Below are 18,835 nucleotides of genomic sequence, written 5' to 3'. Positions count from 1 at the left end.
ATAATAATAATAATAATAATAATAATAATAGTAATAATAATAATAATAATAATAATAATAATAATAATAATAATAATAATAATAATAATAATAATATCAATAATCAACAAGAAACGTTGAAATAATAAATATGTAGGTAGATAGGCTTTTCAAGATTTTGACAATTGTGTCTATTGAATACACTATATCGAGTATGCACTAGTTCGTATACTGATTCAACAAAGAATTACAACACAATAGCCAGCAAGTGTTTACGCTGGCGCAGGCCTAACCAGCGATTATGCCTGACCGCGTAATCCAGCGCATGCGTAACTCCAACGACTTGAGCATTCTACCGGTAGACCCTGGGGGCCGCGGTTGTCCCCTCAAATGCATAACACTTTTTCTCATGTTGCGCGTTGCGTTGGTGTTTCTCGGTGTCGCCGGTTGTCTCATCTTCCCCTGCACCCTCTTGCATGTACCACCCCCGTCGCTTTAAATCTATAAGCCGATTCCACCCGAACATGTCGGTTGACTGGGCGAGTTATGCCGAGTCCAATAGCCTTTGTTTTTTCCTGCGGCATGGCAAAGGGGGAAGAGTTGACAACTGTTCAGCCAGCTTGCAGAGTTGATTGATTCCGATTGAACAACCATTTTTTTTTTATGGCAAATAAGATTTTTTTTCAACTCATCATTAGAAGTTGTTTATTCATTTTGTTATGACTTTTTTGGAAAATGTAAAATACTGCAAAATACTGTACAAACATATCACTTGATATGACCATTTAGTCCTTGTACATTGCAAAATTTTCACCCCTTAAGTGCCCTAAAAGTAGCCCCCCCCCCCCCCTTCCGACCCCCCAAACATGACATAATCCTGCCTACTGAAAGATGAATCGCCTCGCAGAGAATTCTACATTGAGTCGGTAAATACTAGTAAACAATTAGAAACCAAGCGGAAAAAAAGATGCAGTTAAAAAGAGAGGACTGTTATTGTCATATATTGTCATAGTTACCAGACGACATAATGCTTGATCTGAGGTTCGAATCTGAAATGACGCCATCATGAGAAACAATTTTCCTCGCGACAAAATGCACACGGTGCACACCGAAGCCGAGCGGTAGTAACGGCTCTAGCAGCTCTAGCAGGGCCTTAAGCACAAGAAGAGAAAAATAATCTACACAAATAGTGGTGGAAGGAGGAAAAAGGTGGCAAACCCGGAAGGGTGGTCGGCGGTGACACCCGACAGAGAAGGAAAAGGGGGTGCCTGAGATCTTGGAATCAGACGAGGCAAAGGAGGAAGAACCTACTAGGTGAATATAAGTAGGGGGTTTGGAGGGGATTACGCAGACCAGCGTTCCTTATATTGTCATAAATCTCAACTTGTAGTCGACTCGTCGAAGCGTCAAGGACCTTCCTGGTTCAACTCGCCTCTACTCCGTTCGCAATAAAAACATCAGACATATATGAAAATATTGATTTTTTTAATATATTTTTTTTCACAAGGATATTACATCGTCTTTGTAATAACGATTGCTCGCTACTTAAAATATGCTTCACTGGTGGAAATTCACGAAATTTCGGGCACAATTGAAATTCTATTGAAAACTTTCATTAAATTTAATACAATTCCATTTAATTATTTGCATTTCATCTAAATTCTCATTGAGAAAAAAAGATCTGATCGTAAGTAAATAGATGTTTTTCTAAACGAATGAATTTCAATATATGACGCAACAAATTTCTTATGTCATTAAAAATCAATTAGACTGAGAATTTATATTTATAAAAATTAGTTCAGAAACATTTATGTACAATAATAGATTTTCAATGACGAGTTACCAATCTCGAGTTCGAATAATGTTTGGAAAATGTGGGTCACTAATTGTTTTTCAGACTATTTCATGAATTTTTTTATATAACTCTTTTTATCGTTTTGTGAATAACTGTATATATTGTGTATATTAGATGTAGTATTTAATAAAGAATGGTTAGTAATAGTTTAGTATTGTGGTGCGAAACAGGGGTCGGGTGGTGCAAGTATTTCGATCTCACTCCCATTTTTCTTCCTATTATTTTAATGTTTTATATACTTGCCGGTTGTATCATCGAGACAAGGAGAGGCTCGCACGATCCAATGGGGTTCCCCTCTTTCTGCACGTGGCGCTGACTTGGAAATCGGTGCCAGGGCATCTCTACTCGTGTACACGCTTACGGCTTCCTTATTTGAGAATGGTACGGTAGTCGAGTTTAGCTGGAGCTGCGGAGGCTATTGCGTAATTTTCGTGATGTATATGGTGAGGGTTTTGTTTTTTCACTCCTTTTTGTGGAGCGGTTTTTAACCCAGTTCACACCGTTGTTATCTCATTTGCTTGGGAGGGGGGAAGTCGTTTGAATTTCTTTTTGTTAGGGGTTCCGAAAATTGAATATACGTGATTTTGTGATATTATCAATTGTAGTTGGATCAACTTAAAATTAAATGGTTTTCATAGCGAAATGAATATCCATACGATTTTCTTCAATCATCCGTTTTGAAAAATGTACGATGTAGCCTGGAAATCAGGATAATGTGCGATTCAATCTTAATCTTCAATATTTCAATTTTTTCAACACTTGGAAAACTTGAAATATCGTATTTGAATTCGATACTTTGTGACACCACTTGAATATCATGGTCACGTACATTTGATTCTACAGGCCATGTGTATATTGTCATTCATGGTACTGAGCCCAAAAGCCCCTCGTGTTGTACGTGCTGGTATTTGAAAACTATTGGTAAAAAGAAACACGCAAAACCAGAATTAAAAAAAGAAACATTGGGAGACCAACAAAAGATTCTCTATTGCCGCAAACTCTCGACACGAGTGGAATGAATCCTCAGTGTAGAAAAGACCATCATTTTTGTTTCCTTATCAAACCTCAATTCAAGACCTCAGTGAGGCATTTGCAATTAAAAATTTTCACTTGGTGAATAGTTCATTAATTAATTATCATTTATTGACAATTAATCTCCCAAAATTTGTGATTTTATGAGAAAAAGTGTCATTATGGACTGGTTTTGTAGTAATTACTCTCTAGTTTCTGACAATCAATATAATTCATAAACAATTTTTGATAGTACCTTTGAGAGCACATAAGCACGCTCTTGACACGTAAACGAAATTTCTAAAAACAATCGTTAACATTGTAATTTCCTTATTACAAGATCATGATTTGAAATATAATATTATATAATATTTGCAGTCAAAACCCTTCAGTAAATAGTGTATTAATTCATTATTATTACCACGACTTAATTTGAAAAAAAGTGTAGTATAGCGAGGTAAAATTGTCGCCTAAACAACAATTTTAACGTTAATTATGATAAATTTAATAAACCATATATAATAATAGCTTTCAGTAGCCGATGGGATACAACGAAAAAGTATAATGATTACAATGAATGTCACAGTTTCCCTAATTGTCTAAAAAAATTTTACAAGATTCTCGCGTTGCATTTGAGAAAATGAGGAAGCTACAAATAACGTCACCTCTATTCTTTATTTTTTATTCTCCTCATCCCAGAGGGCAATTGCACAAGTGACATTATTAAAGCCATTTAAGCGAATGACTGAGAGAGAACACACATAGCCCAAAGGTTGAAAACAGTTTGAAAAGGCGGAATGAAAGATAAAACAGAGGAAAGAGAGAGGAAGATGGAGAGGAAAAAAACAACCAAGAGGAGAGGTCACTATACTCTTCCCCAGGAGCGTAACTTCTTGCCGGCTGGAGGAGATCGTGCTGTAGCGCAACTCTTTCCCTCTTTGCCTCTTTGCCTTCTCTAAGTATCGCAGAATCAAGTCAGTGGTGCTCAATAATACGCGAGTTAAAGCGGCAAAAGCATTGCTTCCGGATTGCGCCATTCTTACGTTTTCGTTTTGAGAAAGCGAGACGAGGGAGACCTATACCCGGAGAGAGACTCGATAGCCCGTTGACTCGAGGAGTTTTAGTGGTGGAGGAGTGAGTTGTTGGTGTTGTACCTCACCTCACCTCACCTCTAGTCTCCTTCCCCCTGGCCCCACGTCGAAATGCATTATGTAAAGCTCCCTCGCGTGGTCGTATGAATAAAGCATGTTAACTCCATGACATCGTTTGCCAGTTTAAAAAACCAATGGGTATTGAGCCACCGCACCTATCACCTATCATTACACACATTAGAATGTCGTATTTTAGGCCTTTATACTGACAAAAAAACCATTGTTTCTCTCAAAAAATGGCATTTGCTAAAGTCAATTCAATTATTTGCTGTGTTTTCCATCAGCTTATATACGTTTATAATGTAATAACGTTTATTATAATTTTTGGGCCTGCTTTTACGTGCTTTCTTTCGTTAGCTCCTTCCATTGGAGAAAAAGTAAAAATTCAAGGTTTCAAATGAAAGTTTAAATTTAAGTCTAAATTATATTAAAATATTAATTTATGATTTTTTCGCAGTTCTGAAATATTGAATGTATAAATTCCATTTGTTTACATTGTGGAATCCAAAAGTTCGATTCAACAGCTTGATAATACTTTGCAAAATTGAATTTTGAAACATAATTAAATTGTATTTAATAACATTTTTGGCAAGTTAAATTGAAATGAACTTTACACCAATTCGAACCCAATTGATTGTAGAGTTTTGAAAATATTTATCTATGTTGTCAGAACATGAAAACATTTTGAGTCACTCAAAGAATCTTTATTCAAAGCAACTGAATCGGATAATTTAATCTTGATAGGATCAGAATCCAGCCAGTAGCTTCATGCGGTAAAATTTTTGCCAAAAATCGGTATTTATTTTTAAAATATATTGATTAATCGTTTTTTTTTTCAATCATCAAAATCAAAACCAATTCATTTCAGGCTTGGAAAGTTGTTTACAATAGTTTCTTAATCGCATCGAATAATAGTATAATGCATTCTCTATATTTTCCAATCCTATTCTAAAAGGGACACGCTTTAAAACAAATGTATCGAGTTGCTCTTTTTGATTGCGGGGTTTCGCTTACCCAAGTAGGGGTTGAGGCCTGGGCCAACCAATGGTCAACGCTTGGTTCAACGTTTAGCTTAAAAAGTGGTCCATGATTGGGCTGCATCCCGAACGATAACTCAGGCCCAATCAAGGGACGCTAGCATGGCCCAGCGTATGCAGCCGTTAATGGCCCATAACTGGGCAAACGGTTTTCGTCACGACTGGCTCAATTATAATTTCGAAGCTTGGGATTTAATGGCTAACTAATCCTTCACTTTATGTACCGATTATTGGTGGGAATGATAAAAAAATAAAATGAATGAATTTTTTATCACCGATATCATTCACATTTAACCCCATTTATGAATCGTTCATGAATTAATCGCTGAAAAATCCTAATTATAGTTAACTTAAAAATGACCGCCCCAACCGAAATTCGAACGCATGACCCTAACATTACTAAAAGTACGCCTTGCCGTTAAGCTGACATGCATTTATACCTTGTGATTTTGAATTGGGTATATGAATCCCATGTTAACTTTGTAGGAACAATTGTAATGAATAATTTCCTCTTACGATTCACTTCATCCATTGACATAATTTCTCGTTTATTCTTAAAATCTATTACACCCTACAAACAAGCCACCCATCTGCAAGCAAATGTCTAATGAATGAACAATAATATGTAATGTCTAAATAATCGAATAATCATACGAGTCTCCAAAAATTATTTGAAAGAGCCGAGAACTTTTTTCCACGCTTCCCCCCCCCCCCTTCTATTACGCCACTAAGGCGTGCAAATTTAACGATTAACATGATTTTCTCAAGAAAACGGTTTTCCCAGAAAGTAACGTACGGCCTCTCATTTCCCTCTCTATGGAAAAAAATATAAATGAAGAAAAAAAATAATTTGACCTGGCCTGACTTAGAGGCTGGACCAAGCTAACTGTTCAAACGACGAGGTCGCGCTTCAAACGTGGGACCTTTTGCTGTATCGACTTCCGACAAGTCGATTAAGGCGATCCCGTATGTCGACCTCGCACACTATATTTCCCCCTAGCCCCTCTATCCTCCATATATACGTGCCTCCACCTCTCCCCGCAGCGAGAATGTATATTTTTTTTATCACACGATCATTTATAGAACCTTCTTGCGAAAATTATTCATCGAGATAGTTGAGAGTAATTCTTCAAGTTTTTTTTCTCCCCCTGATGATAAAAAACGATTCTTTTTATGGGCATTAAAGGGGGCATTAAAAGGCAGGGAAACCGGAAGTTTATTTACGATGCTAGCTTCCAATGGGATGCGGGGTAAACAAGAGAGATTATGTATGGATGACGTATGAATGTGTTAAGTTTTTTTTATTGCTCCAGTGATTAGATTATGGAAATTATTGTTGGTAGAAAAAATGACACTCGAATGATGATCGATTTATCATTGATCGTCAATAGTGATTACGGATGGTGTAATTAGTAGTGAGAAGTTCTTGATAAATTTTTCATCGGTTTTCATATTGCAAACTACAGCAACTAATACATTTATCAGAGGGATGAGCAATAAAATTTTGATTAATTTGTTTTTGTTGGACAAGTAAAATGGCATAGTTTGAATGTCATTGGAAGTTTAGGAAAAAGTAGGCTAAATGTTTAGGACTTTTGTAAGATGGCAGACTGGTGAATGTAAGTGGAGGAATGGCCGAAGGCAATTGGTGTTCAATGGAAAAAGCAAAAAGCGCCCGAGTTTCTGGTTGTATTAGATGATGGGAGCGAACCCAGAGGAACGCAACCGCTACAGGGGAATCTGGTCTGTTATGTTACCTTTCTTGCGTAAGAGTCGAGAGCCCCGAGCCAAAGGTTTCACGTTGATAGAGGAGGCAATGGAATGGTAAATTCAGTGAGGAGCAGTGAGGAACAGGAGGATGAGAGATAATAAGTAGCAAGTGTTATCGTACGCCAAAGAGAAATAGAGGAGTTGGATATGGAAGGCGCGGTGGCAATGTATAGCTGAGAGGAGGAGAATAAAAAGTTGTGAGGAAGAGAGAGCACTGAGAAAAAGGCGGACTCCTGGCACGCGAAGGTCGATGTGCCGTTGTCTCTCGCACCAGGAAATTGCCATCTTCCACGTCATGGCCAATCCGATGCCGATGCCGATGCTGATGCTGATGCTGATGCTCCAGCGTTTATTGTTGCATGCGCTATTAATTGATTTCTTTCATCTCCTTTCAGAGTTTTTCTCTTAAACTTCGAAATTCATTCTTATATATAAGACAACTAATATGTCAACCATTCCTAGCTCACACCTATTAGTTCTTATCCTATTCCTATTCCTATTCTAAAAGGGACACGCTTGACACAATCGATTATCTCGAAAATCTCGAAATCATGAAGCCGCGATTCCTTATTGGTCCGCCTAAAGTAGCGCGAGATTACAAACATTCTTACAGAAATCGTTTCAAACTGCGCGCTGGCGCGCCTACTCTTAAAAAGTATATTTAGTTGAACCCTGCGGCATTGAGTTGGTCTATCCGATTTAGTTAATTGCTTCATCATTAACGGATATTCATTTGTACTGAGATGACAATTATTCATTTGCAATTCGTTTTTTCCGCAACTTGAGCAACACTTATTCTCAGCAAGGCGGAAATAATTGAATTCAATAATTAAATTCAATAAAAACGATTAAAAAATTGAACAAAAGGAAAAAAAGCGTCGAAGGTTGATACGATTAAAAGGCAAGCTCTCTTGGCTCTTTCTTCCTGTTGGAGGTCGTTTTGGTATTAAAGCGGAAGCGCCTTCGACGTCGATGGAAATATGGTATGCAAATCCGGGACGGAGAACGGATACCAGTCTTCCTGCCCGCCTCTCGCACCGTCTCGTTGTTTTACCTCTTATAAACTTTGAGACCTTCACATTCTATGATAATTCAGCTTATGATAATTCACCCTTTCCCATCATCATCGATGAAGAAAGAATTTGTTACTTCTTTTTCTGTTACTCGCGGTTATTCTCTTTAGTTTCTACTGATAACAAGGTCATTATTCCAAGCGATAACACACAAATGCCGCATACACTAACTGCTTAATTGTCTTATTTTTCGTCGTTTATTGTCTCACCTGTATTTTCTTTGACGTCATGACCACTCATTGATGGCTATCTATGTCTCTGTTATTTTTAATTTTCCCTTCATATGGAATTTTTATATTTTCCAGCACGTGCCGATACCTGGGACTACATAAGTGTTATGAAACTAGTGTCGACGATCCAATTGCCACAGCTACCGCCAGTCACCGCCGCTGGCGGCATGACGGGAATGGACTCACGTCTCCCACCAGGGATATCCCTTCCTTTCAGTCCCACAGATTTGCTATGGCGATATGGACCCACCATGAGTTTTCCACCCGCCTCACATCCATCATCTGGTTCACTGCTCGATTTTAAGAACCACTTGCCATCCAGTCTCGGTGAGTTTTTTTCCTTTCCTTTCCATAGCAAACACGGGTTAATTGTATGCGCCACGGAAAATTTCCCTTTCCGCAACACATGAAACCAACTTTAGAGGAACAGCAGTTGACAACTTATTAAGAAAGATTCTTCAGAATATCGTGATTTTTTTTTACAATGAACTCTAGAAAAAAATATATAAATATATAGGGGGCCTCAGGTCAAAACAACATAACTTAATTTCAAATGAAATGAAAAAAGTAAAAATAAGAAATTTCATGTTAAGGCCCTGGTGGACCATCTGTCGAACGTCATCTTTTGTTTAAATTTGATCTTTTTAGCCTAAAATATATTAAAATTTAGGATTAAACTTGTGTCGGGTGAAGCACTCGAATGGATATAAAGAAATAAGGAAAAAAAGAGGTAAAATTATTGAAGAGCCCTAAAGAGTAATATTGTTTAAAAGGGGTCTACCAACTTTACTAAAAAATAATAAAAAATATGTAGCTCATTATATATGTGATATATAATTACGGCCACAAATGCAATGTGTCATATCATGATAAGCTACGTATTTTTTATAATTTTTTAGTAAACTTTAATATTTAACAACACATTTTTCTTATCAATTTCATTCCTTTTATTGAATGATTATTACAAGATATATTTCTCCCTTTAAATGTTGCCAATCCGACGAAATTGAATAGTTCCTTTGTATTTGTGCATTGAAAATAGCTTCAGATCCTCGTGTATGGTCTCGTGACGATGTGACAACGTTTCTCCGTTGGGCAGAGCGAGAATTCGAGCTCCCTTCAATCGACATGGATATGTTTCAAATGAATGGTAAAGCCCTTTGTCTTCTGACAAAATCTGATTTCGGAGAGAGATGCCCAGGAGCCGGTGACGTACTTCACAATGTCCTTGGTATGTTAGCACGTGATTTCAATCAACTTCAAAGATGTATGCCGAGCAGTCCAGTGACACCCACACGGCCATCGGCATATCCATTGAGTCCACACTCCCATCCACCAACGCCAACGTGGGTTGAGAATCCATACGCTGCTAATTTAGCATCACTCATGTCAGCCAACTCTGTGACACTATCGCCAGCACCTTCGGTGGACAGTCAGGCCGGGTCACCGGGCCACACTGAGAATGGACATACGCAGATTTATAAGAGTGACTCTGATGAGGATAATCAGCAGGGCAGCGGCAGCCCACCAGCAACACCAACGGCACTTACTGCTCAGAGGCTTAGTGAAGTTTGTGTTAAGGACCAACCGAGTCCCACTTTATCGTCCCAATTGATGCCACTTACGCCTGGGGGCTTTCGGCCTGGCTCTAATGCACGGGAATTCTTCCCCAGCGATTCACCCGAACCTAATACGAGTAAGTTTTTTTCTTTATTGTTATTCCAATCTACTGGCCTCTCTATTGGCTCTCGGGTGAGAATTAAAGTTAAAGTTTCAAGTGGTGAGATGACGTCTCTTTATTTGTATCTTAAAATTTAGCTTCAAGAACATATCATAACATTTTTTTCCTACTGCTTTCCCCTCCTATAGAAATAAAAAATAAAAAACAAAAAAAAAACGCTGAAATGACTGATTGCAGTATTTGAAACAATAAGTTATTGCCAAATTTATCATACCGTAGATATAGTACCTTTTCTCTTCTAGTTGGGTCTCTAGAAATGATTAATTACCAAAAGGCAAAAAATTCTAGACAAAATTTCGAAAATTTTTCCTTCCTACCTTCCTTGAAAGACGTCTTACTATGCAAATAGTGTAATGAGTGAAATTACAAGAGACTTGGAGCTATGTGTTTAAAACAGCGATGCACACAACAATTCAAATAAAATATAAAATTGAATAGATGATCTTTTGTCTTTAGGTGAAACCTTTTTTCAATTTAATGAAATAACATAAACGGATGGTGCTTCTCTCCGTCTCACTTTTGAGTATTTTTCTTTTTTTTTTAACTAATTCTTTGGCGATAAATAAATACATATATTTTTCTTTAAAGGAAATATATACGTCAAGATGCAGGAGAAAAATAAAATTTCGTTTTTTATTGACACTTTCTTGTTTTGTCTTGTGAAGACATTCCTTCATTTTGAAGTTTGACCACCTTACATTATTCCTTTTATTGTCGCTTATTGGGAATGTAAAAATTTGTTAGTCAGTGATAACATTCATTTTTTTTTGTAGATGGAAGACTTTTATGGGATTTCCTACAGCAATTATTGAACGATCCCAGTCAGAGATACACCCACTATATCGCGTGGAAGAGTCGAGAAACTGGTGTATTCAAAATAGTTGATCCTCCTGGACTCGCAAGACTCTGGGGAATCCAGAAAAACCATTTATCAATGAATTACGACAAAATGAGTAGGGCACTGCGTTATTACTACAGAGTTAACATCTTGAGGAAAGTCCAGGGAGAACGTCATTGCTACCAGTAAGTATATCGCTAAAAACCGGTTCACATCTATGCAAAGACTTTCTTCAATTGTGCAATTAAAAATCACGCATTAATTTCACAGCTAGTGAATATGAATTTTTAGTTAAAATTTTTGATATCATAATAAAAACAGTTCTTTGACACTTCCATGATTATCTATTGAATTAATTAGTTGTCAGGCAGATTAATCAGGGATTCTTCTCGTTCAGGTTTCTCCGCAATCCAACAGAACTGAAGAATATAAAAAATATATCCCTCCTCCGCCAACAAATGAGAATAAAATCCGAGCCCGACGAGGACAATACTATATCAAACGGCATGGAGCCGGAAGTTGACATGCCAACTGATCTCTCAATGTCAAGTATGAACCAACCCTCGTGTGAACAATCACATGTACAACCTCTGCCGCTTCTCGATCCACCAGCAAAATACCGCAGCCACGCTTACAATCTGGTTAAAACTAATCAAGAGTCGGAAGAGAGGAAGTGACGTGAGACTTAACAGCGACTAGAAATATCACCATTTTACTCTCCCTCTTGGTTGACAATCGTTGTTACGTTCCCGTTGTTATTTTGTAACGATAAAAAAAACGAAATAACACGTGAGTGGTAGCATTTACTCAATTATACTCTCTCTGACGTCCAACGAATATGAATTGAATATAATTTGCTTGTATTTGGATGCTCAGGGAAAATTGATGATTTTTCGGTGAATTCCCACTAAAGAGAATTCATAAGTAAAATGAGGATTAAAAACGTTAGTAACGTTTTATCTTACTCGTGTCTTTTGGGCCTCGATGTGAATTTATGTCGAGAAAAGACTGATCCATAGGACCGAAAATATGCAATCCTCTCTTCAGCATTGGAATAGTGAAATAAAATAAAATAAAATCGATTTTGAAACAGTGGTTTGAGGAAAAAAAAATTCTTCGATCTCCGTGAGTGGTCGGACGTTCCTTCCTGAAATATTTTCCGATTGTTTAAGAGAAACGCTTCATCTTTACCCCATAATCGAATAACCCGACGATCTGGTTTAATATACGTTCTGCAATACCATATGAGATTCCAGTTGGATTTTCCATGAATATTCCAACGCGTGTTATTTTATCGATTTTCCATGAATCAGTTTTCCAATAGATTGTTCATTCTTCACTTTGCCTTCAATTTTCCCTCACAAATTTGCCCAAATGTGTTTTTTTTTTCAAAATTATTAGAAACTTTGATAAAAACATTTGGAAACGATAAAATGTCATTCAATAAATGGGTTCGAAGAGGAGATGAACCTGGGATATTAATTATCAAATAAATTGCATCATTTAATTTTCTCCCGAATCTGTGCCAAGAACGTTACCTTATCACTTAAAGAGAATGAGTATGAAATTTGGGTACGTGAGAATAACGGGGGAAGATGGGATAAAATGGACATCGCATTTAACTCTCACTAGACAATGGGAATATTTTTATTTCCTATTTTTCATCTTCTAGAATGAACTATCGGTGAAATCAATCTCAAAATAAAACTCGTTCATTTCAAGCTCCATTTATATACAGTTCAGTAGCATTAATGTGATATGGTCTATTCCCTATTGATATATATTAACAATAGTAAGGAAAACCAATATTTTAACGATATAGAAACGTCCATTCTACCCCGACTTCTCCCTAAATTTTAATTTAGTCTTATCGAGCTTCCATTCAGTACGTTAACTCTTTCATTTTTAGGGGATTAAATCCTCTAATATTTTTTATTGTCGTCCTGTTTAATACTAAAAGCGTGCAAATACGTTTGGCAGGTTGCAATTTCAATGATAGACTATAACTTTTTTTTAGAAATACATAAGAAATATATGGCTAATGTAAATAGATTTTTACTCGTAATGACTGTAAGAGTAATGATACATTATAAGTAGATTGATAATAGAGAGGAAGCAATTTGATAAAGATAAATTCTATCTGAAGTGAGGTGAAAGGTTAAAAAAAACCGTAGGAAAAATTAATTCTATTAAAAAAAAATCCGGGGCCAGAGTTATATTTAAATTTATATATAAATATATACATATAAAATATATTACATATATTTTTTAATACCAAAATTTATATTCGATATTTGTAAACTGAAAAATCATAGTTATTGACCGATTATTTCGCTATTTTTTTTCTGAAAAAAAAAAGAAATAGAAAAAAAATTCGAGCCACCGAGGTACAATTCAAAGGGGTTGCTTATCTCCACTCGTTGATAAGATAATTTGGACGTTAATAAATATATATGGAAAAATCGTGATTTTAAGAATTAAGTGTATTTTTTCACATACATCGCAATGTGCGATTCATTCGCGAGTGAAAATTTAATGAACCGAAAAGAACTATGTGAAAACGAATTTAATAAAATTGAAATATGTATCTGACTTCTTGTATACTGTGATCTCTGTAAGGATAAATGGGGAAGAATACATTCAAATGTGAAATATAAAGCTCATTTAATGACAAATGAGATGAACTTCCTCCATATCATACGAGTTTTATGAGAGCATAATATAGTTAAAAGTAAATCTATAGTTGAGGAAATATAATGTATATGTTCAATTACTTTCTTTTTTTTCATTTATGAAATTGTATATAATACACATATTAACGGCCATGAGGGATAGAGGGAGATACGGATGAACGGATCATTGATATTGTGGGGAGGACTCCGAGGATAATTGCTGGTAATTGATGAAATGTGAAAATCACGTTTATATGAACAGTAGGCTTTAAGATAACTAAAACAAGTATCGTGTATAAAAAACAAATTATATCACTTGTAAAATGATAGATTAGCGCCATTTTATTGTACTTGTTATGGAGACACTCCAAACGATGTAAATATAAACTCATCTACTTATTACCCGTGCACTTTTGTTCATTTAGTAAAATTAATCAATTAATTGGATGGTGGCCAATGATATTACCAATCCTTCCCAGTACCAGCCAACTTATAATTAAACTCTAGAGGCTATCAGTTCGTTTTCTGACAATGAACAAGTCTTCATCTTCGGGACTCGAACTTGCGCGACTGGGACGCTTTGGTCATAGGGCCAGCACGCTGACGACGAGCCCAAGACTTCCCCTATTATTTAATATTTTTCTGTACTGAGAGGAAAAATAACTGCTCAAATGACTCGTTAGCTGAAAATGACCAAGGAAAATATAATGTTGGGCTGAGCACGTGAAAACCTTTCAGAAATCAAGATTTTTTGTTAAGAAACCAAATTGACTCATTCTATCAATGTATTGATCACAGAAAACATATGAGCTCGTGACTCTAGTAATAATAATATATTTCCATATGTATACCCTTTCGGGTCTTTACATTTTTTTTTTGTTCCCTTCCCTTAGCTGCTAAAACCCTGTCTTAAAGCTTATTCAGTACATCCATGTTACAACTAGTTACAAACTGTTTTCATCACAAAAACATAACCGCCATAAGGGCTCTTATATTAATAATAGCATTGCATTATGCGTTAACTTAAGCTTAGCCTAGTACTTATTTAATTAATTGCCTCCGTCTTTGGCCTTTTTTCGCTGGAGATCAGAGGGCTTGGAGTGTCCTATTCGTTGTACCTTAGGACAAAAGAAAAAGAAAAAGGATAATAATAACCGGGGACCCGCGTGCCATCACCCACGCCATCGAGACGGTTAAAAGAAAGTACTCCTCGGCCGTGAAATATTCGTTACAGCTCTCAGTTTCCCTTCGGCTTCCACTCCTTCAATCCTAGATGGGACTAGCTGTGAACAAAAGCCTCAGTCTAGTCGAAAATAGACACAATGTGAAAATACGATCCAGGGGGTTGTCATAGGGTAGCACTATGTGTTCCTGCCTGCTCCCCCTCCCTTACCCTCAGTAATTTCTCCCATTTCCTATAGAATTTGCAAAGTTCTGAGATTGGCCTTCCCCCCAGTAGCTCCGCAATTGACTCCCCCCTTCTTAGCTTCTTCCAGTTATCCCATGCTTCCTTCACGGCCCCCCCTTTGATACCATCACAGGCCAGGATATGGTCAAGGTCCTCCGAGGCTCCCGCACACATCCTGCAGGATACGTCATCGTAGCCTTTGTTTCCGGCTTTTCCCACATTACCACAACGCAGTCGCGCCCACATCACTTTATCCCCCCATGAGACCTCCCTCATTTCCCAGTAGCAGGCGTCATCATCCCTCCCCTTCAAGTGCTTGTACATTGGATTGAACCTAGAATGGTTGGTCCTCTCCCTGTCTTCCCTTCTAGTCTTTTCTCTCCCTCTGTTTAGGTACTCCTCTGTCTTTTCCCTAAACTCTTTCCTCTCGAGTTCCCCCTTGCTTAGGATCTCCGTAAATTCGTTGACTTCCCAGTCCTCCAGCGCTTCCTCCAGCTCTTTGCCCCAAGTCGAGGGGTGTCGGTTCTTTAGCGCCCTCGGTTCCTCCCTCAGGCAGATTTGAACTAATCTGTCCTTCTCCAGTCTGCTCACCTCTCCCAAGAATTGGAGCGCTCGCCTTCTGGTCTCAAAGATAACGCTTTCTCTCCCGCTCTCGGCTCTCCACAGGTAATCTGGTGTTATTCTAGCCACCCCCATCCCCATTTTTATAACCCTTCCTTGTATTCGTTCCATTGCTGGCCTTTTCTTCAGTCCCCAGATCTCCGTTCCATACATTGCCCCTGCCTTTCCCAGGGTGTTCAGGATATATAGCCTATTCTTAAGGGTGTGTAGCCCTGCCCTTGCCGCGATGCCCCATGCTGCATTGGTCGCTTTGATCCCTTTGCCGGCCATTTTTCGGATGTGCCCCTCCCTTGAGTTTCTGGATGTGAACCAGTATCCAAGGTATTTAAAATTGTTCACCACTTCCACTGGCTTCCCACCAATTATCCAGAGCTCCCCCTTTTTCCTTCGCCCCCCACCCCTGAAGACCATGATTTTGGTTTTGTTTACGTTGATTTCGAGTTTATTTTTTGTGAAGTATCGCTCGGCCGTAACTAACATGTTTTGCAACCCCCTCGCGTCCTCGGCCACAATTTCGATATCGTCTGCGTATTTCAGGCAATAGACTTTTGTTTTCCCTATGACGGACCCACCCTCATTTCTCCTCTCCCATCTGTCATCAATGTCATCGATGAACAGGTTGAAGAGAATTGGGCTCAAAGGACATCCCTGCCTGACTCCCTTGCTTGTTGTGAATCTCCCCGTTATCCCCGTCCCTGTGATGACTTCATTCTCCGTGCACCCGTAGAACGCTTTTACCATTTCGTAAAAACGCGCCCTGATACCCAGTTTCCACATCTTCTCTAAGAGCAGATCTCGGTCAACCGTATCGAACGCTGCTCTCAGATCGACGAAAGCTGTGTAGAGCTTACCTCCCTTGTTTTTTATTCTGTTTCCGATCAACGAGTTCAAAATGAAAATCTGTTCCCTAGTTCCCCTTCTTCTTCTGAAGCCCCCCTGGCTCTCCCTGAGTTTCCCCTCTCTTTCTAGCCAGCTACCTAGTCGCCTGGCCATGATGCTGGCTAGCAGCTTATATCCCAGGTTTAGTAGGGAAATCCCCCTATAATTTTCTACTTCGTTTTCGTCCCCCCCCTTGTGGATGGGGAAGATGCGCGCTACTTGCCACCCCTTCACCAAGATCCCGGCTTCCCATCCCTTCTGCACGATTTTCCACAACTCAACCTTCCAGCTCTCCGGTAGGTTTTTCAAAAATTCGCCACTAATGCCATCCTCCCCGCTGCTTTCCCATTCTTTAGTGCCTTCAGGGCCCCGCTCAGCTCTAGGTATGAGATGTCCCTATCGATGTCCTCTACCTCGATCCTCTCCTCCCCCCCCCTCCCAGTTTCTATTTCCATTCCTCGCGCTATTAACACCCCCCAGGAGCTTTGTCATGTGACTCACCCATCGCTCGTCCGTGATCGAATTCCCCTTCCTCGCTTCATGTGGGCTCGTGACTCTAGTATTTTTACAAGGATTTTTTGAGGAGTAATTCTCTTTTCCCTCAGTGTAGATAATTAGATAACAGCCTTAATTCTCTCTTCTTCTTTTTTTTTATCCTTTTTTATATCCTATTCAAAAGGGAGATGGCCATTTATATGGAATCGAATCGAAAGTCTCGAAAGTTGAAGCCTACAATCTGTTAGTAACAGCGCAGAGCGTACATTTAAACCCATTGTGCATGGTGGGTCTTGGATAGAGCTGCATGCGCAAAAAAGAAGCGGACCGTACGATTTCAACTAATTGTTGAGGTTAAAAGACTTCAGTATTCTTTTTTCATAATAATTATTTACATTAAGGGCCGAATGGAGTCTCTGATTATCTCGTATAGATGGCTTTTTTCGCGTTTTTTACATCTGGAACATTGGTGCAGTCCTGCAGGAAACAGCTGCACCACAAAAATGCATGTAGGCTGTCAAATAAGTTAAAAAGAAACCAAAAATATAAAGTCCGCGCTTCTTCATTAAAATGGAAGGATAATTGTACAAAAGCACAAGTTGGAAATATCTGATTTGACGGGGGGGGGGGGGGGGGGGGGGGATACAAAAAAATATCTTCCTGTGCGGTTGGTGGGGTATTATTTCACAAAGTCGTTCTCGGAAAAATTATTACATATTTTTAAGATTATTTTCCCAATAAAAAAGATTCACCCGTGAAAACTGTCATGGTGTAGTCCCATTGATCGCGCGATCATGGTTTATGCTCATCGCCATGTTGAATATGGCGGCACACATTCTCCGGTGAGTTTTGGGCAATGCATGGTGGACTCACATGAGCGACTAAATTCATACGGAGTATATTTTCATTTTTTAAGTGTATTTTATTTTTCATTAAAAGTTTTCATTAATCTCGAAAAATGTCCGTATGCAGATAGAATAGATATACATATTTTTAAATGATTGGAATTTAATTTTATGTAAAAAACAATGGAATTAAAGATCTTTTTCTTTTCTTAGCTAAGGCCAATTGTAATATTCGAATATTTCTGTTTTATTTTATTCAATTAAGACAAACAAAGATAAAAACGGATATGATCTAATGAGTAACCAATAAATAATTAATAACCTAATTTATTTTTGTTTTTTTTTTAATAAAAAAATTATTTTCGATAATCGATCATTTTTCATTCGATTCTATAATCAAACGGGACCCCTGATCTGACATGTGATGAGAATGTCATCAACGTCGCGGCCGCGGCGGTGCTAGTGTAGAGGAATTGAGGTGGTGATCAGCTGTCACTTCACCATAAAAAGAAGGAGGGGCGGAGGGGAAGTATGCTGAATGTAAATTATTCCGTACGCAGCACATGAGGCATATGTATTACATTTTCTGCCTACATGCGCCGAAAGTGAGCATTCTCAACGTCACTTTCGCCGCATTTCGGCAGAAACATCGTATGCAACCCTCGGGAGGATAATCAGACAAGCATTTCCCACGTGCAAAATTACCACCCGAGCCGAAGGCGAGGAAGGTACTCGTCTACTTTTCCTCCCTAGGTGAGCAATATACTATTTCTTCTCTGAAAAATCTTCAACTATTTTTTAGATTTTTTTCAATTTTAATTTCTTTATCTCATAATTGGCAGATCTCTCCGAATTAGATAGCGAAAAATTAAGGTGGCGATGAACCGTCAATTTAGCGGGCAAGATAAGGGCAGGTACAAGAAGTGGGATGAACGTTGCAGAGTTTAATTTTGATGTTGAGATCTTTTGAAAAAAATGATTTCGGTATGCGTTCATTCTACTTCTTGTGCCCCCCGCCCATTTCGCCCGCTAAATTGAGAGCTCATCGCCATCCCAATCTTTCACTATGCAATTGGGAGACATCTACCAATGGTTATGGTTATGGTTAAAAATACGGATAGGCATTTGCTGCCCTCTTGTCACCGAACCCCTACTGGGCTATTGTGGCTCCGTTGTCCTTCTGATCCCTATAATTCTAGGCCAGCTTTTCTCACCAGTTTTAGTAGATTC

The 18,835-nt window shown here is 38.3% G+C and overlaps 1 protein-coding gene across 1 annotated transcript in view; it reads left to right on the top strand.

The window, feature by feature from the left end:
• aop (anterior open) overlaps positions 1-12,919 on the top strand; it is a 26,428-nt gene extending 13,509 nt beyond the window's left edge. The window contains exons 2-5 of the mRNA XM_011311457.1: positions 8,182-8,433; positions 9,149-9,802; positions 10,621-10,870; positions 11,083-12,919. Coding sequence (XP_011309759.1) covers positions 8,214-8,433; positions 9,149-9,802; positions 10,621-10,870; positions 11,083-11,362 — 1,404 coding nt within the window. The 5' untranslated portion in view covers positions 8,182-8,213 and the 3' untranslated portion in view covers positions 11,363-12,919. The remainder of the gene's footprint in view (positions 1-8,181; positions 8,434-9,148; positions 9,803-10,620; positions 10,871-11,082) is intronic.
• Positions 12,920-18,835: the final 5,916 nt, after the last annotated feature.

The sequence above is a fragment of the Fopius arisanus genome, unplaced genomic scaffold (assembly GCF_000806365.1).
Source record: "Fopius arisanus strain USDA-PBARC FA_bdor unplaced genomic scaffold, ASM80636v1 scaffold00089, whole genome shotgun sequence".
Taxonomy (NCBI): Eukaryota; Metazoa; Arthropoda; class Insecta; order Hymenoptera; family Braconidae; genus Fopius; species Fopius arisanus.
This window is presented reverse-complemented; position numbering and strand designations above follow the sequence as displayed.